At 42.4% G+C, this 19278-nt stretch overlaps 1 protein-coding gene across 1 annotated transcript in view; it reads left to right on the top strand.

The window, feature by feature from the left end:
- The window catches only part of LOC126418708 (galactose mutarotase-like), a 33748-nt gene extending 14773 nt beyond the window's left edge, over positions 1-18975 (top strand). Inside the window, exons 4-7 of the mRNA XM_050085607.1 lie at positions 16841-16928; positions 17118-17262; positions 18121-18319; positions 18556-18975. Of these exons, the coding sequence (XP_049941564.1) occupies positions 16841-16928; positions 17118-17262; positions 18121-18319; positions 18556-18633 (510 nt within the window). The 3' untranslated portion in view covers positions 18634-18975. The remainder of the gene's footprint in view (positions 1-16840; positions 16929-17117; positions 17263-18120; positions 18320-18555) is intronic.
- Positions 18976-19278: the final 303 nt, after the last annotated feature.

Raw genomic sequence — 19278 nt, 5'->3', positions numbered from 1 at the left:
CACAGAATTCTAGCTTTCGCAACCAATGGTTGCTTCGTCAGGAAAGAGGGAAGGAGAGGGGAAGATGAAAGGATGTGGGTTTTAAGGGAGAGGGTAAGGAGTCATTCCAATCCCGGGAGCGGAAAGACTTACCTTAGGGGGAAAAAAGGACAGGTATACACTCTCTCTCTCGCGCGCGCCGCGCGCGCACACACACACACACACACACACACACACACACACACACACACACACACACACACACACACACACACACACACAGGCACAAGCAGACATTTGTAAAGGCAAAGAGTTTGGGCAGAGACGTCAGTCGAGGCGGAAGTACAGAGGCAAAGATGTTGTTGAAAGACAGGTGAGGTATGAGCGGCGGCAAATTGAAATTAGCGGAGATTGAGGCCTGGCGGATAACGAGAAGAGAGGATATACTGAAGGGCAAGTTCCCATCTCCGGAGTTCTAACAGGTTGGTGTTAGTGGGAAGTATCCAGATAACCCAGACGGTGTAACACTGTGCCAAGATGTGCTGGCCATGCACCAAGGCATGTTTAGCCACAGGGTGAGCCTCATTACCAACAAACACTGTCTGCCTGTGTCCATTCATGCGACGAATGGACAGTTTGTTGCTGGTCATTCCCACATAGAAAGCTTCACAGTGTAGGCAGGTCAGGTGGTAAATCACGTGGGTGCTTTCACATGTGGCTCTGCCTTTGATCGTGTACACCTTCCGGGTTACAGGACTGGAGTAGGTGGTGGTGGGAGGGTGCATGGGACAGGTTTTACACCGGGTAGGAGCCAGAGGGTAGGGAAGGTGGTTTGGGGATTTCATAGGGGTTAACTAAGAGGTTACGAAGATTAGGTGGATGGCAGAAAGACACTCTTGGTGGAGTGGGGAGGATTTCATGAAGGATGAACCTCATTTCAGGGCAGGGTCGAAGGCCAGACATACCAACAATTAAAGGGAACAGCCATGGGTACCAGGATGGCCCCCACGTACGCCATCCTATTCATGGGTCGCTTAGAGGAAGCCTTCTTGGTTACCCAGGCCTGCCAACCCAAAGTTTGGTACAGATTTGTTGATGACATCTTCATGATCTGGCCTCACAGTGAAGAACAACTCCAGAATTTCCTCTCCGACCTCAACTCCTTTGGTTCCATAAGATTCACCTGGTCCTATTCCAAATCCCATGCCACTTTCCTTGACATTGACCTCCACCTGTCCAATGGCCAGCTTCACACGTCCGTCCACATCAAACCCACCAACAAACAACAGTACCTCCATTATGACAGCTGCCACCCATTCCACATCAAACGGTCCCTTCCCTACATCCTAGGTCTTCGTGGCAAACGAATCTGCTCCAGTCCGGAATCCCTGAACCATTACACCAACAACCTGAAAACGGCTTTCATATCCTGCAACTACCCTCCCAACCTGGTACAGAAGCAAATAACCAGAGCCACTTCCTCATCTTCTCAAACCCAGAACCTCCCACAGAAGAACCCCAAAAGTGCCCCACTTGTGACAGGATACTTTCCGGGACTGGACCAGACTCTGAATGTGGCTCTCCAGCAGGGATATGACTTCCTCAAATCCTGCCCTGAAATGAGATCCATCCTTCATGAAATCCTCCCCACTCCACCAAGAGTGTCTTTCCACCATCCACCTAACCTTCGTAACCTCTTAGTTCATCCCTATGAAATCCCCAAACCACCTTCCCTACCCTCTGGCTCCTACCCTTGTAACCGCCCCCGGTGTAAAACCTGTCCCATGCACCCTCCCACCACCACCTACTCCAGTCCTGTAACCCGGAAGGTGTACACGATCAAAGGCAGAGCCATGTGTGAAAGCACCCATGTGATTTACCAACTGACCTGCCTACACTGTGAAGCTTTCTATGTGGGAATGACCAGCAACAAACTGTCCATTCGCATAAATGGATCACCCTGTGGTTAAACATGCCTTGGTGCACAGCCAGCACATCTTGGCACACCGTCCGGGTTATCTGGATACTTCCTACTAACACCAACCTGTCAGAACTCCGGAGGTGGGAACGTGCCCTTCAGTATATCCTCTCTTCTCGTTATCCGCCAGGCCTCAATCTCCACTAATTTCAATTTGCCGCCACTCATACCTCACCTGTCTTTCAACAACATCTTTGCCTCTGTACTTCCGCCTCGACTGACATCTCTGCCCAAACCCAAACTCTTTGCCTTTACAAATGTCTGCTTGTGCCTGTGTATGTGCGGATGGATGGATGTGTGTGTGTGTGTGTGTGTGTGTGTGTGTGTGTGTGTGTGTGTGTGTGGGGGGGGGGGGGGGGGGGGGGGGGCGCGCGCGCGCGCGCGCGCGAGTGTATACCTGTCCTTTTTTTTCCCCTAAGGTAAGTCTTTCCGCTCCCGGGATTGGAATGACTCCTTACCCTCTCCCTTAAAACCCACATCCTTTCATCTTCCCCTCTCCTTCCCTCTTTCCTGACAAAGCAACCATTGGTTGCGAAAGCTTGAATTTTGTGTGTATGTTTGTGTGTCTATCGACCTGCCAGCACTTTCGTTTGGTAAGTCACATCATCTTTGTTTTTAGATATATTTTTCCCACGTGGAATGTTTCCCTCTATTATATTCAAATTATGGATACAATATTACTGGAACATACCAACACAAAATCACACATTTGCTATACATGGATGATCTAAAACTACTGGCAGCAACAAATCAACAACTCAACCAATTACTAAAGATAACAGAAGTATTCAGCAATGATATAAATATGGCTTTTGGAACAGACAAAAGTAAGAAAAATAGCATAGTCAAGGGAAAACACACCAAACAAGAAGATTACATATTGGATAACCACAGCGACTGCATAGAAGCGATGGAAAAAACAGATGCTTATAAATATCTAGGATACAGACAAAAAATAGGAATAGATAATACAAATATTAAAGAAGAACTAAAAGAAAAATATAGACAAAGACTAACAAAAATACTGAAAACAGAATTGACAGCAAGAAACAAGACAAAAGCTATAAATACTTTGCTATACCAATATTGACCTACTCATTTGGAGTAGTGAAATGGAGTAACACAGACCTAGAAGCACTCAATACACTTACACGATCACAATGCCACAAATATAGAATACATCACATACATTCAGCAACAGAAAGATTCACATTAAGCAGAAAGGAAGGAGGAAGGGGATTTATCGACATAAAAAACCTACATTATGGACAGGTAGACAATTTAAGAAAATTCTTTCTAGAATGAGCAGAAACTAGCAAAATACACAAAGCAATCACTCATATAAATACATCGGCTACACCACTGCAATTTCATAACCACTTCTACAACCCTTTAGATCACATAACATCAACAGATACGAAGAAAGTAAATTGGAAAAAGAAAACACTACATGGCAAGCACCCATATCATCTAACACAGCCACTCATCGATCAAGACGCATCGAACACATGGCTAAGAAAAGGCAATATATACAGTGAGACGGAAGGATTAATGATTGCGATACAGGATCAAACAATAAACACCAGATATTACAGCAAGCATATTATTAAAGATCCCAATACCACAACAGATAAATGCAGACTTTTGCAAACAACAAATAGAAACAGTAGATCACATCACAAGCAGATACTAGCAAATACAGAATACCCCAGAAGACATGACAATGTAGCAAAAATAATACATCAACAGCTTGCCTTACAACATAAACTTATAAAACAACACATTCCCACATACAAGTATGCACCACAAAATGTACTGGAGAATGATGAATACAAATTGTACTGGAACAGAACCATTATAACAGATAAAACAACACCACATAACAAACCTGACATCATACTCACCAATAAAAAGAAGAAATTAACACAACTAATTGAAATATTCATACCCAATACAACAAGTATACAGAAGAAAACAGGAGAAAAAAATTGAAAAATGCATCCAACTGGCTGAGGAAGTCAAGGACATGTGGCATCAGGATAAAGTTGACATTATACCAATTATACTATCAACTACAGGAGTCATACCACACAATATCCACCAGTACATCAACGCAATACAGCTACATCCAAACTTATATATACAACTACAGAAATCTGTAATTATTGATACATGTTCAATTACCCGAAAGTTCCTAAATGCAATGTAACATATACCGTACAGTTAAAAGGAAGTCACGCTTGATCAAGGTTCGCGTCACTTTCCATTTTTGACCAGACATAACGTCTGAGAAAAGAAAGAATAATAATAATAATTATTATTATTATCTCTGAATGTGCTGTCTCTGAAAGCTTCAATTTTCTGTAGCGTAAAGTAAAGCAGTCACCAATCCTGTGATTAGTTTGACTTGTAGTGCTTTGCTATGCATGCTCGTATTGAAGGTGGACTTTATCCAACCTGAAAAACCAGCTTCCTTGGCCACATAGAATCAGAAAATTAAAATTCGTATATACGCCATTGAGAAGGTCCACTGGTGCTGGTCTGGCCAGTTTATCAGTTGTCCTGTCCCTGCCAATTGTTGTTCTGTGTTGATGTTTGAATCTGCATATGTGACAGGTTGTACTGCTACAATGCAACGTAATGTAAATGTGTCATTCCTTTTGTTTCCAATAAGCTTCAGATACACGAAGAAAGATGGTAATTCTGTGTGATTTGTAAGACAAGTTTATAGCCACCACCCTATTCTTTCAAGTGTAAACGCCAAGTCTTCCATGTTCTCCTCCTTCTGAATTTCAACAACAAAATTCGACTTATCGTGCTGTCCCCCTCTACATCTTGCTTCCCATGAGCTGCTGCTATCTGTACTCCCAAGTGCATTGCTGCTGATTTACTTCACCTGCTCCTCATTCATAGCTGAATGAAGATGTTTGTTTGTGACATGAAGCTTAATACTAGTTATGGGCTGTCACAACTGATCGACTTCACAATACACCTTAAGATGTTCTGCTTATGACTGGAACTGGTTGTATAATAAATTAACAGAGTTGCGAGCAACCATGATTTTTTTAACAACTTGTAAATTTCTTTTTAAGTGGGTAGAAGTTGTATATCTAAGGAGAGATCTTAATTATTAATTCAGAACAAGTGGAAAACTAGCCTCAATCCATCAGTGAAGGCCGGTATGAGGTATTAGTATTGCAACACTTTAGACAAAGGTTGGACTCTTTTGAAGAGGTACAGACTGGATCATGGTGGAAAAAGCACCACATATTATTCTCCCAGAATACCTCATTATTATACCAGAATACTTTTGTGCAATTAAACTGAGCAAGGCAGCATAGTTGTTAATACAGTATACTACAGCTGTCCTTCCATCATTTTTGTCATGAAACCTATCTTAATAAAAGAATTTCTTCAGAATATTATCCTGTAACAAATTTGTCTCGGTGCAAAATGCTGAAAAATCATTTTTTTTAAAGTCCAGACATTGTTTTTGTACCACTAATTCAGATGCAATCATAAGTAAATAAAACTTTTTTTGTCAAATATAATCAGAATATAAATGTTCACAAAACCATAATTCTTAAAGACTCTTTTTTTTGTAGCAATTTCCAGTGTCAAACATTTTGGACAGATCCCAAAAAATTATTATATGAACTATATAGTATTAGATAAGTGAACATATTAATATCAGCCTGCATCTACACCCATATTGTGCAACCATTGTGAAGTGTATGGCTGTACTTCCCACTGTACCACAATGAAGGTTTCTTACTATTTCGATCACATATTGAGCCATGCTCTGTGCATGCTATAATTAGTCTAATGTGCTTTCTTGGTCACTGTGAAAGCAAAGCATTGCTTTCCATTGTGGGCAGTAGTATATTTCTAGATTCCACACTTAATAATGGGTACCAAAACTTTGTAAGCACTCTTCATGAGGTAACTGACATCTATCTTAAAGTGCCTCTGCCAATTATAGCTTTCCAGCTTTTCTGTAATGATCTCTCATGGATCAGACAAACTGTTGAACAACTCCTGTTAGTCCCACACAGAACAATATGCTAGGATGGGTCAAAGGAGAGTTTTGTAAACAGTTTCCTATGTAGATATACTGCACTTCCCCAGTATGGTACCAGTAGAATGAAGTCTGCCACCTGCTTTATCTACAGCTAAGCTTGTGTGATCACTCTATTTCATATCCTAACAAATCTTTATACTTGGCTAATTGCAAAGGTTTATTGATTCCAATTGGAAAATTGGAACTCAATGAACGCTTCTGCAGTTTGTAGAACATACAGTTTTATATTTCCGTATATTTCTGTGAAAAGCCTGACATTACTATTAATATTGTGTGCCAGATCATTACAAAATAATTTACAACATAAACAGAAAGGATCCCAACACATTTTTCTGGGCTGGGTCACACCAGAAGTTGCTTCTACGAGGGTCGTTAAATAAGTAATGCCCCCCATTCCCCTCAGAACATGTATATTTTTAAGTGTGAGAATTTGGTGGAGAAATTAATCAACCTTTGTAGGTCTACTATTTTTTATATAGTTTCACTTTCTATGTTCTTACACCAGTGTTGTGTAAGAGCATATATTTCCTATTGGTAAAAGAGCATATATTTCCTATTGGTAAAAGTTCTTGTCTTGTGCTTGTAGCCCTGTTTTCACATTGTGAATTATTCTCTCGTCATCTCAAAGTGTGTCCCCCATAAATAATCCTTGTGTGTTCCAAGCAGATGGAAATCTGAGGAGCCAGGCCTGCACTGTAAGGTGGTTCAGGCAATGGTGTTCAACCCAGTTTGAGGATGTGTTCTCGAGTTCTGAGATGTGTGTGTGGGCATGCATTATCATGTTCGAACAAGATTTCTTTTGGATTCTTGTCAGACAGGACAATGTGACATTGCCAGTAGAGGTAGTTGCTTTGAATTTCTTCATTTTTGTTGATTGAGGGTATTACCACTCCAGTGACTGCATTTTTGTTTCCAACTGAACATGATGCACCCAGTTCTTGTCACCAGTAGGGATCAGCAACAGAAAGGCCTCTCAGTTTGTCTCAAAGTGCTCCAGTGATTCAGGTGAAATGGGTTTTATTCTTGTAATCTATTATGAACACTTGTGGAACTCGTCTTCAGCACACCTTTGAATATCCAAGAGTCTGTCTGTAAAATAGGGGAAATGCAACCACTCACTTATAGCAGACTGATACGTGGAGCACAGACACATGTAACAGGAAACAGCATTCACGCTATCTTTTGAATCCTTGCTTTTTTTCTAGCAAAAATATACACATTAACACACACACCCAAATGTTGCACTCCCGTGGCTACAGCAAGAATGATAATCAGTTATTGAAAGCAGGTGCCTTAGCTGATGGAGTTAGGGAGGAGATAGGGAAGGATGCAAAGATAGGGTACTGGGATAGAAGTGTGTGTTTTGGCAGATGCCTGCCTGTCTACACAAGACAAAAGGGGATGGGGAGGGAAGAGTGTTGGAAGAAGCCAGTGCATGAGATGGAGGGGAGGCAGTGTTGTGAACAGAAGACAGAAGGGAATAGGTAAGGTGAGGCAGTGAGAACAGATTGGCAGAGGTTTAGGCACGTTGTGCAGCACACTCAGCAACTGAATGATGAAGTTTGGTCACTGCCAAATTGTGACAAACAGCATTCATGTGAGTAGACAGTTGGTTACTTGTTATACCACCGAGTGGGGCTTCGCCGTGGTTAACACACTGGACTCACCCCCGCCCCCTGCTGGGGGCTCACCCCACTGTGACGGGTTCATGCTTGGCTACCACGAGGCCCAAGCCTTTGCAGCATATTTTCCCTTCCATGCTGCATGTTTATACTCTTGCTGTTCTTTTCCTCCTTCCTTGGGGAACATGTCTGGGCTGTTTTAGGAAATGTATTTTGCATTTTCGGTAGTCAATATCAAAGTACTCTCCACTGTTTTCTATTCCTTTTCTCTTTCTTCATTCACCTCCTCTTATCATTCTTCCGTTTTGGCTTTTGAGGTTTCTCTTTTTCTTCTTCCTTCCTGCGTACTCCTGAAGGCCTTCCCATGTGTCTGACGTGTAACAGGTGACTTGGTAATGCGTAATTCCCAGCCCCAGGATGACAAGTAGGGTTCGTACATAGCCCCGGGTACAGGCAAAGCCCAGGTGGTGTGATTGCCTTGAGCTGATACTGTCCCAAATTGCCAGTTGGTCCCTCTGTCAGGTGTTCAGAAGGTGTGAACAATCGCCTTAGGTGGATGCAACCCTTTCTGAAGTGGGCCTCCAGTTGGAAGGAGTGCGCCATCAGAGGTGCAGGCAATCGGGGATTTTCTTGCAATGTGCCAATCATCTTCACAATCAATAGCTATGAAACGTAAACGGAATGAGGCTAACGATTCAAAGACCCTCCCAGCTGCGTCACAATTCCTCGTGGTTTCATGTACTGAAGACTGTCAGTCCTTTGCTACGGTAAATCCATTTATTATTCAGAAAAGTGTTGCAATTGCTGGCCCTGTGAAATCCTACTCTTGTTGGCGCACTGGCATGTTGCTTTTGGAGACTACTTCTGACTCTCAAGCACAATAACTACTTGCAGCTTCGCGTATCCACAGCTATTTTGTTCGTGTAGAAGACCATCGAAAGCTGAATTCTTCCCGTGGTGTTATTTACACTAGGTTGCTCGATGGTCTAACTGAGGCAGAAATCCAAATGTACCTCTCTGATCAGAGTGTCATAGCAGTCCATCAGGTGGTGAAAAAGTAGATGCCTCCTTAGTGCCCACATGCACTCTCTTTCTCACTTTTGATAGAGTGGTTCTTCTGGCAAAGGTCAAAGCAGGTTATGAAGTTATCACAGTCAGACCGTATATTCCAAACCCGATGTGCTGCTACCATTTTCATCCTTACAACCACACTCAAGAGTCCTGTTGACAGCCAGCCAAATATGTAACCTGTGGTAGGGATGCTCACGAGGGCGATTGTCTGATTCCTTCTCTCCAGTGCATCAACTGCAATGGCAACCATGCTGCCGCCACCGCCTCCTGTGATTGTCCTGCGTATCTCAATGACCAGGCTGTCTGGGAAATGTGAGTGAAGAAAAAAGTGCCTTACCTGGTCGCTCTCAAGGTGTTGGCTAGTCGAAAACCCTGCATTCTGCCATCTGGCACCTACAGTGCTGTTCTTGCTACATCTTGCTCCACAAATGACATGACCACATAGACATGTGACCTCAAATTTAGCAGCACAGTTGTAAAATCGCCCACTGTCATGGTAGCATCTACGTCTCCTTGTCCAGCTGTGCAACACGCCACCAAACTTTTGCCTCATGGAGCAAAGTCACCAGCTACACAACTGCCAAGTCAGAAAGGACAGAAGGAATACTTCCGTGAAGACTTCCTACGTCTCTACAGTCAACCTCTGACAACCAGAAAGCCTCCAAGAAGTCAAACAGAGGCACCAGGGCCCAACTCGAAGATCCTCTTCGACAGAGTCTCCATGTGATACCCTCACCCGCCTGACCTCCATGTCGATGGTGCGCATCATGAACCGTTTTTCTGCAGTGGACTCCGCAGGCCGACAGAAGGAAAATGTCAATGCTTCTGTAGACCTCGTGGAGCAGCATCCTCTTGCCTCTGTGTGCTGTAGTGGGGAGTCTTCAAAGGTTGCCACTTGGCAGCTGCCGAGATGACACCCCTTCATTTTTTCTCGTCATGTCTCTGCTCCACCTCCAATGAAACGTTCGTGGTCTTTGATCCAGCAAAGAGGATTTACAGCTGCACTTAGAATCACAGTGTCCACTTGTTCTCTGCCTTCAGGAAACAAAATTGTGTCCTCACAACCACTTTGAGCTTTCGTGTTTCTTCCCAGTCTGTTTTGATCTCCCCCCCCCCCCCCCCCTCCCCCGAGTACGGCATTCCATCTCGTGGGGGAGTCGTGCTGCTCATACAGAATGACGTTTGTAGTCAACCCATCTCCTTGACTACCTGCCTTCAAGCTGTTGCAGTTCGCCTTTTTTTTCCACACTTCAATTTTTTCTTTGTACGGTTTACATCCCTCTGTCATACGATGTCACCAGGGCGGACTTCCTCCAGCTTATTAGGCAGCTACCTCACCCCTTTCTGCTGCTCATTGACTTTAATGTGCACCATCCCCTTTGGGGTTCTGCCAGAATCTGTCCAAGAGGAGCCCTGTTGGCTGACCTTCTCAATCAACTTAACCTCGTCTGCCTTAAGACGGGAGCACCCACGTTCCTTTCAGGCTCCACGCATACCTTTCCCCATTTGGACCTATCCTTCTGCACTGCCCAGCTTGCCCATCATCTCAAGTGGTCCGTTCTCTCTGACACATACTTGAACGACCATTTCCCATGTGCTATCCGTTTGCTGACTCCTTCCCCTCCTATGTGCACATCCAAATGATATCTTCTTAAGACCGACTGGAGGCTTTACTCCTCCCTGGTGACCCTCAACAAACAACATTTCCCCAGTTGTGATGACCAAGTAGAATATCTTACACACATTATCCTTACCACTGCACAACTTTCCATTCCTCGCACTTCCTCTTTACCGCACTACGTCCCAGTCCCTCGGTGGACTGAGGCGTGCCACAATGCAATTCACACGTGGAGACGTGCTCTCTGCGTATTTAACTGTAATTCTACGATGGCAAACTGCAGTCATTATAAGCAGTTGTATGCACAGTGTTGTTGTATTCTTCGGTATAACAAAACAGCTAGTTGGATTTCATTTACCAGTTCTTTTAACAGTTGCACTCCCTCTTCCGTCATGTAGGCCAACCTCCGACAGCTCTCTGGGACCAAGATCCATTCCCCAGTTTCCAACCTGACAGTAGCAGACGATGTCATCATCGACCCTATTGCTATCTCCAACACCTGAAATTCCTGGGGCTCTTGCTCGATAGGAAACTTCTTGGTCTTCCCAACCTCTTTCCTGGCAGCCCACTGTACATGGACTCTCAGTATCCTAAATGTCAGCAGTGCTACTTCGTGGGGAGCAGATCGAACGACCCTCCTCAGTTTATACTGGACCCTTGCCCATTCGCAATTAGACTACGGGTATTTTGTTGATGCATCTGCGTGTCCATCCCTCTTACGCTGTCTCAATGCTAACCACCACCGTGGCATCCGTTTGGTCACTGGCACCTTTCACACCAGCCCTGTTGAGTGTGTGTGTATGCAGAAGCTGCCGAACTACCACTGTCCTACTGCTGTGACTTTCTCCTCAGCAAATATCCATGCTGTTTGTCTGCCATGCGTGGTCACCCATCCTATGCCCCCTTCTTCGAACACTCGTTTGATGGCCAGTATGGGTGTTACCTCCTGAAGTTCGCTTTCAGCTCTTCCTCTGGCAGCTTAACTTCATGTTGCCTGCAACTTTCCTGGTGGGTGTAAACTCTTCACCACCTGGGCTTCGTGTGGCGGCCCGTGTTCACCTTGGCCTTCATTCACTTCCTAAGGTCACTACTCCAGCCTTGCTCTATCACATTAGGTTTCACAACCTTTGCACGGAACTTCGCGATTGAATTTTTGTGTACACTGATGGCTCTTGGACTGACCGTGGTGTCAGGTGTGCCTTTGTCATTGGAGCCGACTTTTTTTGGTATCAACTTCCAAAACTGTTCAGTATTTACAGCAGAGCTCTTCGCCCTGTATCAGGCCACGCAGTACATCCGACGACACAGGCTTTTCTATTGCGTAATCTGCTCAGGCTCTCTCAGTGCCCTTCAAAGCCCCTGTGTGTTGTACACCGTCCATACCTTTGTGCAACAGGTCCAGAAAAACTGTCACTTGCTCACTCTTGGTGCAGCCACAGTGATGTTCATTTGGGCTTCGCAGGTCACGTCGGTCTAACAGGAATTGAAACCGCTGACACTGTTGCCGAGGCCTGCTAGTTCTTACATACCCTCCAATGATCTGTGTTGCTGTCTGTCAGCAGGTGGTGTCACTTTGGCATCACCACTGGTCCTCTCTTCATGGGAACAAGCTCTGGGTTATTAAGACTCTCCCAGCAGGTTGGATGACCTCCTCTCGGCTCTTTCGCAGTGAGATCATTTTAACTAGGTTGCGTATTGAGCACTGTCTTTTTAGCCATTGCCATTTGTTAAGTGGTACTCCCTCACCACTTTGTGCACGTTGTGCTCAACTTTTGACGGTCCGACATTTCCTGATGAAATGTCCTTTTTTTAAGCACTTACATTCCTGTTTGTGTTTGCAGCCTAGTTATCGGCCGTGTTAGCGAATGACACAGGCTGTCGAGCACATTTTACTTGTTATCTGTTGTAGCAATATGATGAAGGCCATTTCATTTTTAGTGCTGGACCTCTGTTTTTCTATGGCGTATTTTATAGATCTTTCTCTACATTCCTGTTTTTAGCTGTCTTCTCTCCCATCAGTTGGGATTGACGATTGACATGTAGTCGTTTTCAACTCCTGTTTGTCTTCTTCTACAGTTTTGACTTGGGCGTGTATGACTCTAGTTGTTTTTGCACCCTAAAACAAAACAAACACTGGACTCACATTTGGAAGGATGATGGTTCAAACCCACATCTGGCTATTCTGATTTCTGTTTTCCATGATTTACCTAAATCACATAAGGCAAATGCCAAGATGCTTCCTTCTCCATCCTTTCCTAATCCGAGCTTGTGCTCTGTCTCTAATGACCTTGTAGTCGACAAACTGTGAACTTGACCGTCCAGTTGCCGAACATGCTGCACGCCACAACACAAATGACTTCAACAGCTAATTCACTATGCTGGACATTTGGATACTCCCTTCCAGCAAACGTTTCACTGAACAGTGGGACTTCTCTCTCCAGCATTTCCTGTGTTCTCACAATCCCCCTGGCCTAGACCTCTGTTAAACTGTTCCACTGCCTCACTTTACTTGCCTTTTCCCTTCTCTCTTCTATCCATACCAGTCTCAACCTGTCCAGATGTTGGTACTCCCTTCTCCCACCATCCCCCCCCCCCCCCAGTTCGTGTGTGTGTGTGTGTGTGTGTGTGTGTGTGTGTGTGTGTGTGTGTGTGTGTGTGTCCCTCTCCCTCTCTCTCCCTCCCTCCCCCAATTCATTTCCACCTTCCTCTCCCTTTTCTTTCCCTTCTTCCTATCCCCCTCTCCCTATATGTTTTTGTGATCTACCCTCTGTACTCCTTTCATCTTCTTGTGTGGCCATGGGCTCCAGCTGTCCAAAGACATGCCTCTTTTCCACTACCCTATCTTTGCATCCTTCCTTACTCCATCTTCATAATGGGCATGCACATTTGGATGTCTGCATGGTTGTGTGTGTGAATGTGTGTACTTTTGCTAGAAAAAGAGCAAGGACTCAAAAGCCAGTGTGCATGCTGTTTCCTGTTATGTCTCTCTGTGCTCCATGTGTTGGTACACTATAGGTGAGTAATTGCCTTTTCCTTATTTTATGTATTGCTCCGTCCAGGAATTTCCAGGTCTCGATCATTGCACATGCTTTTCTGATGCACACCGATAGCTGTAGAGTCTATTGTCATCGTGTGATGCAGCAGTCTGCATGAATAATGACAATTCACCATGTCAGGAATGGGCTGTGACAGGTCACTGTGACATTTCTTAGCACTTTAACTTTCTTTACCCATCATCTTTACTCCTACCAACTGCCTCACAAAAACATGTACAGATTGCGATTTTCACTCTGCAGCGGAGTGTGTGCTGATATGAAACTTCCTGGCAGATTAAAACTGTGTGTCTGACCGAGACTCGAGTCTCGGTCGGGCACACAGTTTTAATCTGCCAGGAAGTTTCACATGTACAGATGTTCATCATGATTCCTTTTCGTGCAACCAAGAATTCAATTGCAGCATGTTGCTTATAACGAGTGTCTCATGTAGATACTATTTTGATGGCTACAGCTCTGCCACATGTCTGAATTGTTCAAAACTGTGTACATGTGCAGAAGTAACGTGTACATCAGCAGTGACTCTTCATCCAAAATAACATGCTATGTTGTCCCTACCAGTTACTCCCAATTTCAGTTGTTAGCCTATGTGATTATAGAAAGTAGTTCTGTGATTAGGGCTAGAGAACTGCACGATGCCGACTGCCTGCCGTCGTCCTTTGCTGTATGGCACCATTCAGATGCAGGATGGAGACATATGGGGTCAGCCATTATTGGCTTTATTGATGATGGAGCCACTACCTCTGACACAAGCAGCTTTTCTGATGGTCTCGAGGGGCTAAGTGCATCCCGTTTCAGTCCTCCCACCAGTGGGGCGAAAAAGGAAAAAGAAAACTGGCAGTTCTGGGAATTTGTACCTAGCATTGGCTGTCAGATACTCTGCATCAGAGACCACATTTGTAAGTGTTGATGTGATACCATTGAGTCAAATGCTTTTTGGAAGTTAAGAAGTAGTGCATCATTGATCTGATTGTGTTGATCCATTATTTTCAGGATGTCAAGCGAGAAAAGTAGACACTGGTTTTCGCATGACCATTGTGTTCCCTGTCCTGGCCAGTCGATGTGGAGGAGTTCATTCCAGTCAAGAAACCTCATTATGTTAGACCTCAGAATATGATGTAAGGTTCTTCAATGAAAGGATGTCAGTAATATTGAATAGTAGTTTTGTTTAAAAATCCAGCTACCTGTCTTGAAGAAAAGTGTGACCTATGTTTTCTTCCAACCACCAGGCACATGAACTTTCGTGCATTATGGTCAAGATAGTGTCTAACTTGGTTGCAAATTTCATATTGAGTCTGATGCTCCTTAAAAAAGGCCAGAGACCTTGTTCAGTTTTAACAAATTCAACTGTTTCTCAATGTCACTAACACCAATAGCTAAGCCATTCCCCTTTGTAGCAGTGCAAGATGTAAACTGTGGTGTGCTCATGGATCTTCCTTCATAAAGGGACATTTAAAAATGGAATTTCATATGTATGCTTTTGCTTTGTTACCCTACATTTCATTTCCTGTCATCCTCAAGTGTCTGAAAATGCAACTTCATTGCCACTGACTGATTTAACATATGACCGAAATATGGTCTTTAAATATGATTCTGATTCAGTACTCTTCGAAAGCTGCACCCATTGCCATTTTGGCAGCAAAATACGTTTCATTTGGCATATATCTATCTGTAGTCCTGTGCTTCATTTCACCTTCTGTACTATAGTCTGTTTCCTCCTGACATGAACTGTTGTATTAGAAATGTACCTATCAACTGCTTGTTCCATTATTCTTTTAAACCAGAGACACAATTCTTCTAAATGCTAATGCCCACAGAAAATCATTTAAAAAGTGTTCTTACATATCCTTCAGGTATGAAACTACTGCCTCTTTCATCTGCGCTAAAAACAGTACTACTGCTGGGAATGAGTACTAAATATACAAATGCTTCTACCAATTTTAGTTGTCCTTTGTACTTTGGTAATCACTGTTGCTACCACTGTCACACGATCAGGTATAAAAGCTAAAAGCTTCAGTGTGGACGACCTCAAAAAGAGCTGGTATAGTTGTTGCTATAAGCTCTAATATATTTCCTTTAACAGTGGGTTTACCGAGTAGTTTCCATATAAACCATTTTATATTGTTTTGGAAGATGTCTTGTCATGCCCATCTGTTACAATTAATTGTTCCAAGTGAGTGTTGGTTGATTCAGTGTCCTCCAGAATGATTGGGGTACATATTTACTTGAGAGTTTAAGTAATCAGTTACATCTGGGGGTGAGTATGGTAGTGGATAGGGAGATCCAGTTGCAATTTTATGCCCCCTCCCTTTGGTACCAAGTCTTGTCCACACAGTCTCACATGCAGCTGTGATTCAATCTCAGTGGATCTGGTTTACTGCAATGAGTACAGACTGTCGACTTTCCATTAGCCTTCATCCTTTCAATATAAAGATGTGATCTGCTGTAAAAATCTCCCTGCTGTGACTTTCAGGTTTTTGCCAGCTCTCCGTACCTAGTATTGTGAGTTCCACTGTTTTTAGGAGTGCTTGAAACTTTGGCAATAAGTGTGAACGCTTCTCTAGTTAATGGTGTAACATCAGGTGTTCATCAGCATTATTGTTTCAATGTTGTGCACAATATCTTGAGAACTGACCCTGTCATTTCCTTATGTACTTGCTGCCAACCAACCAGACTTATGAACTATTGTTGGTCCTATGTAACTATTCCAACTCCCGACACCCACTATACCCTCCCTTTGATGTCCACGTTTGGTGAACATATGTACAACTTGTTCATCTCAATACCTTTTTAGGAAGGTGAGCATAAGGAGAAGTCGACCTTTATTCTGGCAGTGCTTATCCATAGTCAAGGTTTTAACATTTTGCCTCCACAGTTGATGGAAAATAAATACCACATAGAGAATGACAGTGGACAACATGTAATAGTCACACATCGTTCAGTTTGTTAAAATAGACTGTAGTTGATGCTATTGTGCATATGTCTCTGAAGTTCAAAAGTGTACCGGAAGTCACAACTTTCAGTAGGAGGGCCTTATGACTTTTAATTTTCAGTTAGTCCTAAGTGGGTAAGTATCTGAATAACAAATGCAAATGTCTGGAGTTAGACCTGTCAGTCCTTGGATTGTTTTTTGCCACTTACCTTTCACCTATGGCAGCTGTAATGTGGTTCAGAGTCAACAACAAGCCTTAGGTTCCTCTATAACTTACAGGGTAAGTCAGGTCAAAGTAGGCACGTACCACTTCCAATACGACAAGTCTTAATAAAACACCCTAGACATCAAACCATTTTTGATACTGAAGACAGTTTTATCTTTTACTTGCAAAGTGCTGTCATTTTTACTACTTTTGTTGGCTGAGATTTGAAAAATTGGGAAATGTTTAGTATTATAACGCAGTATAATGTTAACATGATTTTAAAGAAAAGTTTTTATTTCAGTCTGCCGGTGTAAGTGGGATAAATGAACACATTGTTTCCATTAATGCAAACAAGTACACTCCAGTTGATTCTGACCTGATTCCAACAGGTATGTTTTCTTAACAATTCTTATCTCTCCTAATTTGGCATTTCATTTAATGAAAATGAAATTCCTCTTTGTGAATCAGTTTGGCAAATATGCTATGCGCTTCCCAAAGAGGTTTTAAAATTCTTATTATATTTGTTCTTTTACAAAGTATTTCCTATAAAGCATAATTTTTTCATATTGTTCATGCAGGTGAGATTGTGAATGTTGGTGGCACTCTTCTGGACTTGAGAATACCACGTCGTCTGGGAGATGTTCTTCCTCAAGTTTCTGGCGGGTATGACAACAATCTGTGTGTCAACCAGGCCAGTGTTTGCGGGATGACATTTGTTGCAAGGTAATGGTACACAATGCACAAGGAAACTGCAGTACACTGTTTATATTATAATGGCTACTTTCACTTTCCAATGGATTGTTATTCTAGCAGTATTCAGAAGGGCATGCAGTTTTAATTTAGCCAGACTTTTTTAGTATCATATAACATTTTATAATATTTCCCCTATTGGGAAAAATTATCACTTGCAAAATGTTATGCAATTCATATGACCATACATATCTGCTTGTGTCAACTGTCATGGACTAAGTGGCTAAAATGAAGTATATAAACCAAAAAAATGATCTATAGTTTATATTGGCTGCCTGAATAATTGACAAATATGTGTGAACTTTTAGCATCACTAAATATAGGCAAAATACAGTAGATATATGTACATACATCAGAGTAAAGCCAGCATACAAAAACAAAATATCTAGTAGAATGGAACAGGTCCATTATGCAGTTAAACAGATTTGTCTGAGGACTGATGGTGTGAAAATATTGTGAGTAAACAACTAAATGTGGATTTGTATCTGCTGAGTCAGTTTCTCTGTACATAAAAAGTTTCACAGTGATTAAAATTAAAGTCACTCTACAGCTTTGTGAAATTGTAAGATGCATACCATTTAAAGGCCATTCATAGAACTGAAATGCTGCTGGAAATGTGATTTATGATATTAGAGGCCAGCCCACAAGCAAATGTATGACCATTGCCCCACAGCCCTGATAAGACAAGTAAGTCAGTGATCAGAATACTATGAACAAAAATGGAATTTTCAGACCATTAGTGTTGTCCCTTTCTTCATAGCTGTGGCTGAAAGCAGTCACTCTCTAAACTCTTTAATTAACTCATTCCGTTTCCAAAATTTTCTTGTGCAGGGTTGTGCATCCAGATTCTGGCCGTGTTTTGGAAGTCCATTCTGATCAGCCTGGAGTGCAGTTTTACACAGCAGGTGGGCTTCCAGAAGAAGGAACAACTGATCCAAATACAGTAGTAATTGGAAAAGGTGGCGCACAGTACAACAAGTATGGTGCACTCTGCCTTGAGACACAGAATTATCCAGATGCTGTGAACCATGTGAGTAACGATAAGTAATTTTATTACCATACTGCAGAGAATGTTTCTAAACTGTGTTGTAGAATATCTTAAGGTTCCATATGCCGCTTTAAAATTGTCAGTTCCAGTTGTGATTTCTTCCTGCTTACTCTGTAAGTTATTTTGTTATTTCTCTATAGTCTGTAACATGTGTACAGAAAAAAAAAAACTAATTCTTGTGTGGAAAGTATTGAAAGTTTATTTTGATTTTATTACAGAAAAACTTCCCAAATAGTATACTGAATCCTGGACGCAGATACTCACACACAATGGTGTACCAGTTCAGCACTGCATAAGACTGTATAGAAACTTAAACAAAAGAATCAAAGTATAGCAGGAAGAGTAGTTGAAAGGCAAAAAATGAGCTGCATCTGCAGTAGTTCTCAGACTGCTGTAATGTGTTTAAAAAGTATAGGACATGGGTGAATTGGGTTTGGAATCACATTTTAAAAATGTAAGACATTGCAGAAGACAAATTTTACATGTTTATACTGCGTTTATATTCACTTTGTGTCCTGTTTATATGAACTGATTCTTATAAGACTGTCCTGACATTTCGACCTCTGTATTTTCTCAGGTTTGTGGTAATCTGTTTTACGTGTACATGCACAATCAGTATAAAATAGTGTGAAATATTAGATGCAAAATTGAGTCCTTATTTGTCACATTCCTAACTATTTATTATGCCAAGATGAGAAGTTCTCATCCTTGCAGTAAAGGACTTTTGATTTCTAGCAAAATAGCAAATTTTTTAAAAATATGTTCTACTTTTAAGTCAACATCCTTCTGTACACTGTTTCTTTCAGGAAGAGCAATGCTGCTGCTGCTGTAACGTCAAAATTAGCTAAGATATGGGGATAACTGTAAATGGAGCAGAGGAAACATGAATTTTGAACTGCTAGTATGCGGCGATGAGGGGGGTATTGACCTTGAATGAATGT

Source organism: Schistocerca serialis, chromosome 9 (genome assembly GCF_023864345.2).
Source record: "Schistocerca serialis cubense isolate TAMUIC-IGC-003099 chromosome 9, iqSchSeri2.2, whole genome shotgun sequence".
NCBI lineage: Eukaryota > Metazoa > Arthropoda > Insecta > Orthoptera > Acrididae > Schistocerca > Schistocerca serialis.
The sequence above is the reverse complement of the archived record's forward strand: the minus strand, read 5'-3'. Positions and strand labels throughout refer to the sequence as shown.